The sequence below is a fragment of the Silene latifolia genome, chromosome 9, assembly GCF_048544455.1.
Source record: "Silene latifolia isolate original U9 population chromosome 9, ASM4854445v1, whole genome shotgun sequence".
Lineage (NCBI taxonomy): Eukaryota > Viridiplantae > Streptophyta > Magnoliopsida > Caryophyllales > Caryophyllaceae > Silene > Silene latifolia.
The window spans coordinates 209,767,867-209,782,293 of record NC_133534.1 but is presented as its reverse complement, the minus strand read 5'-3'; the positions used below and the strand labels follow the sequence as shown (position 1 = coordinate 209,782,293).

The following is a 14,427-nucleotide window of genomic DNA, read 5'->3' as shown; positions in this document are numbered from 1 at the left end:
GCATTTACATGGCGAAATGGAGCTAAATTGATCGCATCTAATGACCAAGCATCAAAGAGAAGACGATACTAGAAGGCCTATGTAGATAATAAAGTAAAATGTGCAATGACGAAAGGATCCTTGCATCCTCAACAAGATCCCCGCGGATTGTTGAGGAACGAAGAGAAAAGAAGCTGTCTGACCCAGGATCCGAGCGGATTGCCACCAATCCGGGCGTCTTCCTTCACCACCATCCGAGCGTCCTCCAGTCAAGACGCTCGTCTTGAAGCCAAAGGATCCGAGCGTCACCTCTATGATCTGCTCGGATCACAGGACAGAACCCACCGTGCCAAGACTCAAGCCGCTCGGGACGAGCATATCCATACGGGACTAGCAAAAGGGAAATGCTCATTTCCTTGGAGAGGGGCATTTCCTCAACTTTTCTTAAGGGTCTTAATAGTCATTTAACTCCTTAGTAACCCTAATTTTTGTACTTAATATTTAGTATAAATACCCCTTTGTACTACCTAGATTATCATCAAGTTGTAATCAATTAGTAAGCAATCTTAATGCTATCTTAATACTTTCTTAATCTTGTAATCAACTTTTAATCTAGTCTTAATACAAATCTCAATACTTAATATTTTCTTAAATTCTCTACTGTTCTTCATTTATTTTGGGTAATTAAAAGATTATTTGGGTTTATTTAGAGGATTGACAACCTTCCATTAATCATCAAGTACTTATATTATTCTATGCATTATTATTTGGAATCATCTTCATAGGTATAATTCTCTCTTAATCTTGTTTAATTATTGTTAATCATTTTAATTTATTCATCATGTTTTGTCTTGCTAGTATGATTGACAACCTTGTTAGCATGATAAACTAGATAATGAGTGAGTAGTTTCCTTAACTAGGGTTAAGGGGGAATTAGGGGAAACCAACATGGGGATTGATTCATTCTTAATCTAATATGTTTTCATAATTAATTTGCTTGCTTTTTGTGATTTCAACTTATGCACATGTTATGTTTGATGAAATGCGAGCCTATGAATCCTTGCATTTTTTACCCATCACCTATCTTTTCAATGAGACTTGTAAGCTTATACACGAACTCGAGTCTCATTAGATCATGCATATAGTTGGATTGGAAGGATTAAATCGACTTGTAGGTGTTGTACAACCTAATCGATTCGGCTCCGGGACCCAAACCTTCTGAGAGATTGTAAGCTTATACACCAACTCGATCCCATCACAACAATAAGTGCTTGCATCTAGTAGAGAACATGTTTGTATGATCAACTCCCATGAACCCCCTATGAACCCATGACACCCTAGTGCTTTTAATCAATTGTTTACATCTCATTTTAATCACCTTGCTTGTTTTTATTACTTTGCTTTTATATTGTCAATTAGTTTACTTGATCTCCTATCTCAACCCAAATTGTGACACCCTAAGACACAACCATTTGCAATTCAAAATCCTACATCAATACCCGTCCCTTGGGATCCAACCTTTACTTGCCTCTTTACTAAGAGTAGTTTGTAAAGTTATAAATATTATTTTGGTTAGGTAGCTTTTGACGATGAGTTTTAACCCGCACCAAAAATGGCGCCGTTGTCGGGGACGGTGTTAACTTGATTAGATTTTCATTAATTGGTTTTAGTTGTGTCTTTCTTTACCTTGGGGAAGTCAATCTCCTCAAGGTTGTTCTAATTGTTTTCAAGTTGTTTGATATTTTGCATGTCTAGGAGATCACAAGGTAACTTGTTAACTATTGTTCTTGAAATTGAAAGAACTTTGACCAACAATAGAAGACTTGTTAGAGGTACTTTGAGAGGTATTGGAGAAATTGTGAATATTCTACCAAATAACATTGAGTTTACCAACCCTTTTGCAAGAGAAGGAGAGGATAACCCAATACAAAACCCACTACAAAATTAACCCACAATGCCTAAATTCTCATCACATTCCGTACCAACCGAGGAGAACCTACCAAATGGTACTCCTACACTACGACATTTAACCGGTAATTTCATTGCCAAATCCGCATTCATACAATTAGTTGAGAGAAGTCAATTTGGAGGGATCCCTAGTGAAGACCCTCACTCACATATGGAGACTTTTTGTGACTATTGTGATGCAATTTCTCAAACCGGAGTTACTCAAGACCAAATCTGATGGGTCTTATTTCCTTTTTCTTTGATTGGTACCGTGAAACAATGGTTGAAAAGCCTAGACAAGGCTACTCTTGGTATTGATTCTTGGAAGAAATTGGCACTTGCTTTCTACAAGAAATTTTATCCTCCGCAAAAGACTAACATGTTGAGATCCCAAATTACCGGGTTCAAACAAAGGGATGAGGAATCTTTGTATGAAGCGTGGGAGAGATTCAAGGACACTTGTCATTCTTGTCCACACCATGGATTTAGCGAGTGGTTCCTTTTACAACAATTTTGGAATGGTCTATATGAAGACTCCCGAAACATTCTCAATATGGGATCCAATGGTATGTTTACCGAAGTTAATGACAATCAAACATGGAACAAAATTGAAGAAATGGCGGTCCATAACTCACAATATAGTAGACCTCGGAAGACTACTAGAGGAGGAAAGCATAAGGTGGACTCCATTACTCAATTGGGTGCTTAACTAAGTGCTCACATTGACACCATTAATATGAAGTTTGAGAAGGCCATGGATAAAATTGAAGAGGCCTTCAAATCTCCCAAGCAACATGTTAATGCTATGGTGGCATCATCATCAATTCCAAGTGGAGTATGTGAGAGTCGTGGAACTTTGGGACATGACCAAAGTGAATACAGGGGAACAAGTGAAGAAGTGAATGCTTTCCAAGCATACAAGAGTGACACCCCTTATTCCAACTATTACAATGAGAATACCAAATTCCATCTCAATCTTTCATACAAAAGCCAAAGTGTTCAAAATCTCAACCAACATACACCCCACCTCCAATGAGAAATCAAGCTCAAAGACCCTTTTACCAAAGCCAAGGTTATCAAAATCAGCCCTCTTACAATCAATCCAATGACCAAGGCTTTGATGTTCAAAAAGCGGTCCTCCAAATGCAAAAGAATCAACAAGAATTTTTCACTCAAATGCAAAAAGATAGCCAAGCAAAAGATATCACCATCAATAACATACTAGCTCACACAAAGATGTTGGAGACACAAATGTCTCAATTAGCATCTTCTAACTCTCAAAGACAAAAGGGGCAATTACCACCTCAAAGTAATCCCCCAAGACATAAGTCGGTGAGTGCCATCCATTTGAGGAGTGGTACAAGGTATGAAGGGCCGAAGAGGACCACTGATGAAGATGTTGTGAATGCTAGTGACAAGGAAAAAGTTGTTGAAAACTCTAAGAAAGAAGAAGAACCCACCACCATTCAAGAAGTTTCAAAAAAAGAAGAATGAAGAGAAGGCTAAGGAGAAAGAGCCTATTGTTATTAGACTTCCATTTCCAAGTCGTCAAGCTAAGCCTAAGTTCGATGAACAACTTGGAAAGTTCATGGAGATTGTGAAGAACTTGGAAGTCTCAATTCCATTCACGGAACTAATCAATCATGTTCTGGCCTATGCAAAATACATGAAAGATATTCTCACAAAGAAGAAGTCTATCCGGAAGCTAGAGACTATTGCATTCACTAAGGTGAGTAGTGTCATCCTACAAGGAAGTTTACCTCCAAAGTTCAAGGATCCGGGAAGTTTCTCTATTCCATGCACCATTGGCGACACTACAATCAACAAAGCTTTATGTGACCTTGGGGCAAGTGTGAGTGTCATGCCATACTCGGTGTGCAAAAGGCTAGGAATGGGAGAACTCAAGTGCACTAATATCACACTTCAAATGGCGGATCGATCAACAAAGACACCTTTAGGGGTATGGGAGGATGTGCCGGTAAGAATTGACAAGTTCTTCATCCCGGTGGACTTTGTTATTGTTGACATGGAGGAAGACTCCAACATTCTTATCATTTTAGGAAGACCATTCTTACATACCGTGGGAGCGGTGATTAATGTGAAACATAGAGAGCTCACACTTGAAGTGTGAGATGAAACAATCACTTTTAACCTCGACAAGACAATGAGAGCTCCCCGCTTACATGAGCCATGTTTCATGATCGATCATTATAGCCGAGAAAGTGATAAGAAGAAGTTGGCTTCTCAATGCAAGGAACAAGCTACGGGTAAAGAATCACCACCCATATGGAAGAAGAAAGAGGATAATCTTCAAGATGCTCCGTCCAAAGAGCAAGGAATTTGCAACAATGAGAGCTTGAATAACTCACCACCACTCATGACAAGTAATGAAGAAGGCCTTATTGGCCATGATAACAAGACAGAGGAGTCGTTTCCATCAACTCATGATACTATAGGGAAGTAATCTAGTGAAGTATGTGGTCTATGGGATGACGAATTCGATTGGTTAGTCAATCCCTACATTAGCAATGTTATAGACTAAGGCTTTGGTGACCACTTTGACTCAAGACACCACCATGAATAACACAATGTCCAAAGGTCTATTAAAGATCTTTATAATTACAATGAACAAGCCTTCGACTACTTCTACAAGGTGTTAAGCAACATCAACAACACCTTGGCTATGCCCCCTTGACATCTCATCTCAAGAGTGAGAGTTTGGTGGAGTACTCCCTAAACCACCATTTGTAAATATTATAACCCCTTAACTCGCATTTTTATTCTTATATTGCATTTTTGTCAATTTTGGATTTACATTTGTACATTTTGATCAAGATTATCATTTTGAGAGAAAGTGAGGGAGGGACTCAAATGTTTCTTGATGTATAGTGTTTTGACTTAGTGTGGGGATAGAAATTGCCTAGGCTATCCGAGCCTTCGTAGTGCACCCACAATGAAGACCAAAGGAATGAAGAAGAAATGACTTGAGATATGAAAATACCCACGGGTGGAACTGAACCCGTGAGGTACAGGGATGATCCGAGCGTCTCAAGAAGAACCCGCTCGTCTTGGATGAAAATCCGAGCGTCCTGACAGAGCGACGCTCGTCCTGGCAGAGCTGAAAAGAAAAATTTGATACTGAACTACAATCTGAGCGTCTCCTCAAGAATCCGCTTGTCTCAGTCCAAAGACGCTCGTCTCAGTGAGAATCCGCTCGTCCTCGTTATATCAAAATTTGGGATTTCACTCTGACTATGAATTCGAGCGTCCCCAGAACAATCTGCTCGTCTCAAGCCAGAATCCGCTCGTCTCCTCCTGAAGACGCTCGTCTCAACACGGGTTTCATTTTCTAATGCTGACTGAACTACAATCCGAGCGTCCCGTGCCTAAGACGCTCGTCTCCCTCTGCTAAAATTCAAAAACACGGGATTTAAAACCCCCTTTCCCATTTCATTTCATTCTATTCAAAACACAAACACATTTTCAAAACCCTCAATCCCTCCACCCATAAAACTCAATTTCCTCTACCAATATCACCAAAATCAAACCCAAATTTCCTTAAAACTCAACCAAATCACTCATTTATCAATAAAAAGCCATTCAAACATCCAAATCCTCAAACATTAAATCGATTTTCTAGGGTTATAAGCAAATTTCAAAAATCCTAAATCAATTTGGGATTCATTGAAGCTTGAGGATACTAGAAGAATTCAAGCAAATTATTGATTGTTGATAAATACAAGGAGAAGAACAATGGCTAGGACTAAAGGTGGAAACAAGGCACCTATAAAATCAAATCTTTCAAAGAGGCAACAAGCTCGTCAAGCTTCCAAAGCTTTGGTATTTCAACAAGCAAGAGTGGAAATTCAAGAAACTCCTCTTCCTATGGTGGAAGATACTACTCCTATCCCGGTTATTGAGCAATTACATGAATATCCGGAGGTAACTTTCACATCCGATTCTCATAGGAAAAATTTTATGTCTCTTGCTAAGAAATCGATTTTCCCACCAAGTTTATTTGCCAAGATGCTTTGACCAAATTGGGTGTACTTGAAAGAACCAAGAACTTCTTTGAGTCTATGGGATTGCTTACGTTATTTGATATGCAAGAATTGACCTACCCCTCCCTCACCTTAGAATTTCTAAGTTCATTAAAAGTCACAAAGGTGGAGACTCGAAGGAATATTGAATTCCGCCTTGAGAATGTGGATAGAAAGATGTCCTTTAATGAGTTTGGAAAGGTGTTCGGTCTTGATAATGACTCGACTTATGTGAAGAAACCTTCAAAATATGATCCCGCCCCTTTGTGGAAAGCTATCACCGGAAGAAAATTCGAATCATACCATGAGTGTTGGGCCCTTTATGTTCACCATCCGGGCATAAGGGTGTGGCACAAGGTTGTGGGAAATACTCTTATTGCTAGGAAGGGGACTAATCATTTCACCGAACTTGATTTCATCTATCTTGAATCAACCTTGAATGTCGATAATTAGTTAACCCATAAATACAATATTCTTCAACTCTTAATCGAAAGGTAGCTTATGATCGACCATGGCAAAGAAGGTGCGGCCTTTATAGTAAATGGGGGATTGGTAACATGGTTGGCAAAGCACTTCAACCGGGATTTCAACAAATATAGGACTTACAAGCCGGTTAAGAGAGGCCACCTCATTGATCGAGCCACTATGGTTCACAAATTCCATTGGGTCAAGAATGACAACCTTGACAACAAATTTGAGTGGCTTACAAAAGATGCCAAGTCCTTCATTCTACCAAACAAGATTTGCTGACTCAATGTCCGAAGCACAAACTATCTTCTTTCACTCTCCGGTGAAGTCGAGATGATCATACAACAACAAAGGGAATTCAATGTCGAATCCTCCTCCTTCGTTATTGTGACTCCACCTTACCCGTTCACCAACCAAGAATTCCGACCCGAAGGTGATGTGGTAGGTAACGATTACTTGACTCAATTAATGCAACACATGCATAAGCAAGCTTATGAAGACCGTGTCAATTCCTATAGAGCTCAATATCCGTCCCTCTTACACCTAGCTAGGCAAGGACTTCTTAACCCATCATGTCCTTTGCCTAGTTGGACGGACAGGGAAGTGTTCTTTCCTAATGCTCCTAGGGATGCTAGCATGGGTGGTAAGGATATTGTTGTTGAGAGTGAAGAAGTTGAAGAAGAAGAGGAAAATGAGGAAGAAGAGGATCAAAGTTCAAGTGATGATGGTGAAGCCTCCGGGTCTATGGAGGTAGATAATGATGATAATAGTGAGGAAGTTGATGATGATGATGACAATAGAAGTGATGTCGCCATGGGCGATAATTGAGGATTAGCAAGCTTTTTGGAGGATGCCACAATTCATTGTGAGTTTCCTACACCTCCTTTAGCTTTGTTCATTTCTCCTGTTTTTAAATTTTTATCTTGATCATTTGTTTGAGTCCTAGGAACACTCAAAGGACTCTCACCTCGGTCCCATTGAGGTGTCTTTTATTGTTCCCACCATGTAAAATCCAAAATGGCAAAATTAGTTTCTTGCATAGTATTCTTGTGCATGAACTTTCCCATTTTTGACATTAGCAATAGTGTTTCATTTGGTTTGGGGAAGTTCAAGCATAAGCATTGGAAGTTAATTCAAATTATGCTCTCCAACCAAACAAATTCACGCATCATATAGTGTAGTGTAGTTTGCATCACTTGTTTATGTGTCATATAGTTTGCATTTAGAAATCATGCATTCTCATATAGCTTGCATAATTTCCTATCGTATTGGCCATTGATTACAATTCCCATACTAGTGTGGGGATGGGAAATTCTAACATGACTTTTAAAACAAAAATGATAAAAATTGAAAATTTTTGAAAAATACAAAAACAAGTCTTTTTTTTTCATAAACAAAAAAACAATAAAAAATTGAAAAATTGAAAAACCCAAAAATATGTTCATTTCCTTTATAGTTTAGAATTGTATATATTGTATATACTTGTTTGTTTGCTTGTTTGTTTATCCTTTTTCACATTGATCGACTACGCCACATCCGAAACATGAAGATATTGAAGACCGCATGGTATGATCTTTCCAATCTCCTTTTTCCTCTTTATGTTAATGACTATGTGGCTTTATTTTTATTGATGCGGTATAAACAATGTGATTATAGGATTGCATTTAGATTATTTGACATACTAGTTAGTAGAAGCATATGCATTAGGTGGTATAAATGCTAGTTGCATCATGGCATATAGTTGCATTTAGGAAATTTTTTGTGAAAACATCTATTTGGGAAGCTTGACAAGTGTATATAAGGTCCTTGTAGATACTTTTTCTTCTTAAGACATTGCTCATTAGAATACTTGTAAAACACCCTAGGATGCGTCATGCTAGTATCCTTTGACCCATGGATTAAAGCCTAGTCAAGAGTACCTTGTAGTTTGATAACTCTTTGGCTATAGTTTATTCCAAGGTGACCCTTGAAACCATGAAACCATCTTCCATATTCTACCACATTTTTGTCATCAAAAAGGGAATGGGCACAAAAATTGTTCAAATTTGAGTTCCAGAAATGAAAAGAAAATAAAAAGTTTGCAATTGCATCAAAAGAAAAGAGGAGTAACAAAAATGAAAACTCCTATGCTTCAAATATAAGCACCCTCGCTACAAATGGGGTGACTTTGAAAATGTTCAAAAGAAAATGCAAGAAAAAGTTGTAAGTTGTCAAGTATTGAAATGCCAAACATTAAAAGAAATGGCAAAGAAATGTTTTTTTTTTTAGGTGAAATGTGAGTATATTAATATATCAAAAAACAGTCATACATACAAGGACAATGTTCGAATCTCATCTAAGACATTCTAACATATAAATCCTATGCTTGCCTGCCAATCAATGGCACCATTGCTTCCTAGATTACCCATTTTGCTACGCACTCTCCTCTGAATAAGCTGCTTCAGTTGCTGTGCTACAATGTCAGTTCTCTGAACACACAACTGATGTCTCGTACTGTTTCTCTGAAACCAAATGGTATACCAAAATGCTACTTGAACACACACAGAGGCCTTCCATTGCATTCTATTCTTGTTTGCAGATAGTAATGCATTGGGATCAGGCATTGGCTTACCTATCCATTCTGCAATTCTATCCTTAACCTTACAAGTGAACCTGCACTCTGAGAATAAGTGATTACTAGTCTCAGGCTGTTCCCCACATAAAATGCATTCATCATCAGGGCACAAACCAATAGCATGTAGCTTGGTTTTCAGATTTAGTCCATCTTGCATAATCATCCAAGCAACCATAGAATGTTTTGGGATGTTCCAATTATTCCAAACAAGAGTAGACCAGGCAGTTTTGGGATGCTGGCCCATCAACCATTCATATCCATTACTGATAGAGTATCCTTTGGTCGAAGAGACCCAAAGATTATCATGAAAGCCATTTTTAATCTTTTCCTTCACCTTGCAGATGCTCTTCCAGGTCCAGGGGGTGTCATTTCCAGGAGTATAATCATGATATTCAGCTCCCTTTAAGTACACATTAGCCACCCATTTGATCCAAAGCCTATTTGGCTTTATATATAACCAGTTCACCAATTTCCCCACTGAGGCCACATTCCACAGCTCTGCTTTTTTAATACCTAGACCTCCTTCTCCCTTTGGCAAAGTTACTCTATCCCAGCCAACCAAAGGAACCCTGTGGTACTCTGATGAGCTGCTCCATAAGAAATTCCTGCAGATAGCCTCTACTCTTTTGATCACACTCTTTGGGATAATGAACATGGCAGCCCAATAATTGTAAAGGGTGTTAAGTACTGAGTTTATTAGAACCACTCTTCCTGCATAAGATAACTTCTTTGCTCCCAGACTGCGTATCTTTGTCACCATTTTTTCAATCAGGCATTGACAGTCCTTCTTGCTCATTTTCCCTGGCTGTATGGGTACTCCCAGATACTTAAAAGGCATTGTGCCTTCCTGGAAACCAGACACAACAAGGATATCCTGCTGTAATTCCTCCTGCATCCCATTAAAAAAGATTTCTGACTTACTGTTGTTCATGCGTAATCCTGATGCTTTAGAGAATGAACAATGGCAAAGAAATGTTCTCAAAATGTCAAATGCCACAAGAAATTGGGGGGGGGGGGGGGAAACAACAACAAAAGCAAACTCCCATATGAAACTCAAAATACAAATGATCCCTTTATCCATCGAAGCGACTTTTGCGCATGGTAGAGAGGGGACGTCCCTTATTCTTGCCTAGGCAAGAAGGGGAATTCTGCGATCCTCCAGTGTTTCTAACACCATAGGGAGTCTACCCTTGACGAAAGCATTTAACGGTTGAGGATAAAGGTACCCTAGCTTGACACAACTTGGAGGTGATTTATTGGTATCCTTCTAGGCTTAGTAGTTTGAAAAAACCATATTTATGAAGGAGTGTGTACCCTTAGATTGCTTCCCTTTTAGATAAATTCTGCCACATAGATGAGGAAAGTGGCTATTTATTTTTGTATATGCATCCATTACTTGTTTTGTGTGCTTTAATGCTTGGATGTATCGCCATTTTGGCAAGACCCACCTTGCCTTGCATGAAGGCATCCTACCTCATGGTTGTCTTGTTGTGAGTTGAAGGGGCGGAGTGAGACCCGCTAATTGTCTCACATCGGCTATATTAGTAGGTTAGTTTAAATAAGGGTCCTAGTTTTTGTCACCTCTTTACTCGAGACGAGCAAAGGTTCAGTTTGGGGATGTTTGATGTGACTCATATTTAAGCACATTTAGTCCCCGAATTAACCTCGTTCCTAAGCTTTATAGTGCATAATTGGTTCATTTACTATCTTTAGTTTCCCATTTTGCGTATTCTTTGAGGTTTTGTCCCCCTTGGTAGGAAAGAAGTGCTAACCTTGCATTTACATGGCGAAATGGTGCTAAATTGATCGCATCTAATGACCAAGCATCAAAGAGAAGACGATACTAGAAGCCCTATGTAGATAATAAAGTAAAATGGGCAATGACGAAAGGATCCTTGCATCCTCAACAAGATCCTCACGGATTGTTGAGGAACGAAGAGAAAAGAAGTTGTCTGACCCAGGATCCGAGCGGATTCCCACCAATCCGAGCGTCTTCCTTCACCACCATCCGAGCGTGCTACAGTCAAGACGCTCGTCTTGAAGCCAAAGGATCCAAGCGTCTCCTCTATGATCCGCTCGGATCACAGGACAAAACCCACCGTGCCAAGACTCAAGCCGCTCGGGACGAGCATATTCATACGGGACTAGCAAAATGGAAATGCTCATTTCCTTGGAGAGGAACATTTCCTCAACTTTTCTTAAGGGTATTAATAGTCATTTAAGCCCTTAGTAACCCTAATTTTTATACTTAATCTTTAGTATAAATACCCCTTTGTACTACATAGATTATCATCAAGTTGTAATCAATTAGTAAGCAATTTTAATTCTATTTTAACACTCTCTTAATCTTGTAATCAACTTTTAATATAGTCTTAATACAAATCTCAATACTTAATCTTTTCTTAAATTCTCTATTGTTCTTCATTTATTTAGGGTAATTAGAAGATTATTTGGGTTTATTTGGAGGATTGACAACCTTCCATGAATCATCAAATACTTCTATTATTCTTTGTATTATTATTTGGAATCATCTTCATAGGTATAATTCTCTCTTAATCTTGTTTAATTATTGTTAATCATTTTCATTTATTCATCATGTTTTGCCTTGCTAGTATGATTGACAACCTTGTTAGCATGATAAACTTGATAATGAGTGAGTAGTTTCCTTAACTAGGGTTAATGGGGAATTAGGGGAAACCAACATGGGGATTGATTCACGATTAATCTAACATGTTTTCATAATTAATTTGCTTGCTTGTTGTGATTTTAACTTATGCACATGTTATGTTTGATGAAATGCGAGCCTATGAATCCTTGCATTTTTTACCCATCACCTATCTTTTCAATGAGACTTGTAAGCTTATACACCAACTCGAGTCTCATTAGACCATGCATATAGTTGGATAGGAAGGACTAAGTCGACTTGTAGGTGTTGTACAATATAATCGATTCGGCTCCGGGACATAAACCTTCTTAGGGATTGTAAGCTTATACACCAACTCGATCCCATCACAACAATAAGTGCTTGCATCTAGTAGAGAACATGTTTGTATGATCAACTCCCATGAACCCCCTATGAACCCATGACACCCTAGTGCTTTTATATCAATTGTTTACATCTCATTTTAATCACGTTGCTTGTTTTTATTACTTTGCTTTTATATTGTTAATTAGTTTAGTTGATCTCCTATCTCAACCCAAATTGTGACACCCTAAGACCCAACCATTTCCAATTGGAAATCCTACATCAATATCGTCCCTTGGGATCCGACCTTTACTTGCCTCTTTACTGAGAGTAGTTTGTAAAGTTATAAATATTGTTTTGGATAGGTAGCTTTTGACGACGAGTTTTAACCCGCACCAGCGGTCGGGAAGGGCGTCTTCGGTTTTGTAGAGAAATAACACGAGCAGGTAGGGACGGGCGGATCAAGCTCAGGACGCGCGGATTTCCTTACAGGGAATTCTGGAACAGAAAAAATAGCACTGAGACGCGCGGCTTCAGCTCGGCTCGAGCGGATTCTTTTTAGGACGCTCGTCTCGTGTCTGGGACGTACAGATTTTCTTACAGCGAAATCTCATCAGTTTGGAACTTCCCAGGCCACGCGGCTCGATAGTGGCACGAGCGTCCTTTGGTTGGGGACGAGCGTCCTGAGGCTAATCTACGCAGATTCTTTTACAGGACTTTTTCCCAAATCTTGAAGTCCTACAGCCCCCACGTCCCGATGTTAGGACGCTCGGATTGTCTCTAGGGACGCTCGGATCCTCTTCATCTCCCACGAGCTCAGGTCTGCTCTTGGGGATTCCTCCTCTTTTCTCTTCTTTCTTCTTGTTTCATTCATTGACAAGGATGCTTCCCCACACTTGAATCGTCATATCCTTCATTCATCAAACAAGATTAGTAGCACTCCCTTACCATCTCTCATTCCAAAATCATGCTATAGGAAAATTAAATACAAATGCAATAAAATACAAGTAAGAAGGGTTAGTATATTTGCAAGTGGTGGTTTAGGGAGTATTCCACTAAACTCTCTCATTTGATGGTCTTATCATGGTGGGAGAGGTTTGAGGCAGATGGCCTCTACTTCTCCTATGAATGCTCCTTCATAGTACGGTTTCAATCTTTGACCGTTGACCTTGAACTTGTTTCCATCCTCTGACTTTATCTCAAAGTCTCCATACTTTCCCAGTTCGGTGATTACATAGGGACCCATCCACCTTGAATTTAACTTTCCCGGAAAAAAGTCGATATCGGGAGTTAAATAAGAGGACTTTATCTCCTTTGTGCAAGGCTTTTTGCTTAATCCTCTTGTCCTGAAGCAATTTGGTTCTTTCCTTGTAGATCTTTGCATTCTCATAAGAGTGTAGTCGGACTTCTTCCAACTCTTGAATTTACAATATCCTCTTTTGACCACTTAGCTTAAGATCAAGGCTGAGAGCTTTGATTGCCCAAAAGGCTTTGTACTCTAACTCAATTGGCAAATGGCATGCCTTTCCATAGACTAGCTTGTAAGGGGAGGCTCCTATGGGAGTCTTATAGGCCGTCTTATACTCCCAAAGGGTGTCATCAAGCTTCATGCTCCAATCTTTACGAGTCTCGTTAACAACCTTCTCAAGAATTTGCTTGATCTCTCTATTCGAAACTTCAACTTGACCGCTCGTTTGAGGATGGTACCCCAAGCCGGTTCTATGTTGAACACCATACTTTGTCAAAAGAGATGTGAGCTTCTTTTCATGGAAATGTGTCCCTCCATCACTAATAATTGATCTAGGGACTCCGAATCTTAGAAAGATTACTTTTTTTGAGAAGTTTAGTAACCGTTTTGGCATCATCGGTTGGGGTAGAAATAGCTTCTACCCACTTTGATACATAATCGACGGCTACAAGAATGTACTTGTTTCCTTGAGATGATACAAACGGTCCTTGGTAGTCAATTCCCCATACATCGAAAATTTCTACCTCCAATATTCCTCGTTGTGGCATCTCGTTTCTCCAAGAAATGTTTCCGGTTCTTTGGCAACGATCACAATGGAGAACAAATTCTCTAGCATCTTCAAACATGGTAGGCCAAAAGAAGCCCGATTGAAGGACTTTAGCAATTGTTCTTCGTGCTCCATGATGTCCTCCATATGGTGATGAATGGCATCCTTCTAAAACACCTTGAACTTCCCATTGGGGTATGCATCTTCGGTAAAGTCCATCTTTACATTCCTTGTAAAGATTGGGATCATCCCAAAAGTATCTCTTCACTTCAAACAAGAATCTCTTCCTGTGATTGTAGTTCAAATTTGGGGGAAGAACTCCTCCCACAATGTAATTAGCATAGTCTGCAAACCATGGTGTTGTGTGTTTCTGGAGTTGTGAATGGATGGCCATCAAAA

General features: G+C 39.3%; 1 protein-coding gene and 1 non-coding gene across 2 annotated transcripts; both read right to left on the bottom strand.

Moving 5' to 3' along the window:
* Positions 1-2,305: 2,305 nt before the first annotated feature.
* On the bottom strand, positions 2,306-2,412 carry LOC141603432 (small nucleolar RNA R71). The gene has a single exon (XR_012525310.1). It is a non-coding gene; the product is annotated as a small nucleolar RNA R71 (small nucleolar RNA).
* Positions 2,413-8,779: 6,367 nt separating this feature from the next.
* Positions 8,780-9,979, bottom strand: LOC141602174 (uncharacterized). Its single transcript, XM_074422481.1, has one exon. It carries the CDS (start codon positions 9,977-9,979, stop codon positions 8,780-8,782), a length of 1,200 nt encoding a protein of 399 aa, XP_074278582.1.
* Between the last annotated feature and the right edge of the window lie 4,448 nt (positions 9,980-14,427).

What these genes read in the sequence shown, in the direction of transcription:
- LOC141602174 (XM_074422481.1), bottom strand. Translation starts at nt 9,979, where the DNA reads ATGAACAACAGTAAGTCAGAAATCTTTTTTAATGGGATGCAGGAGGAA.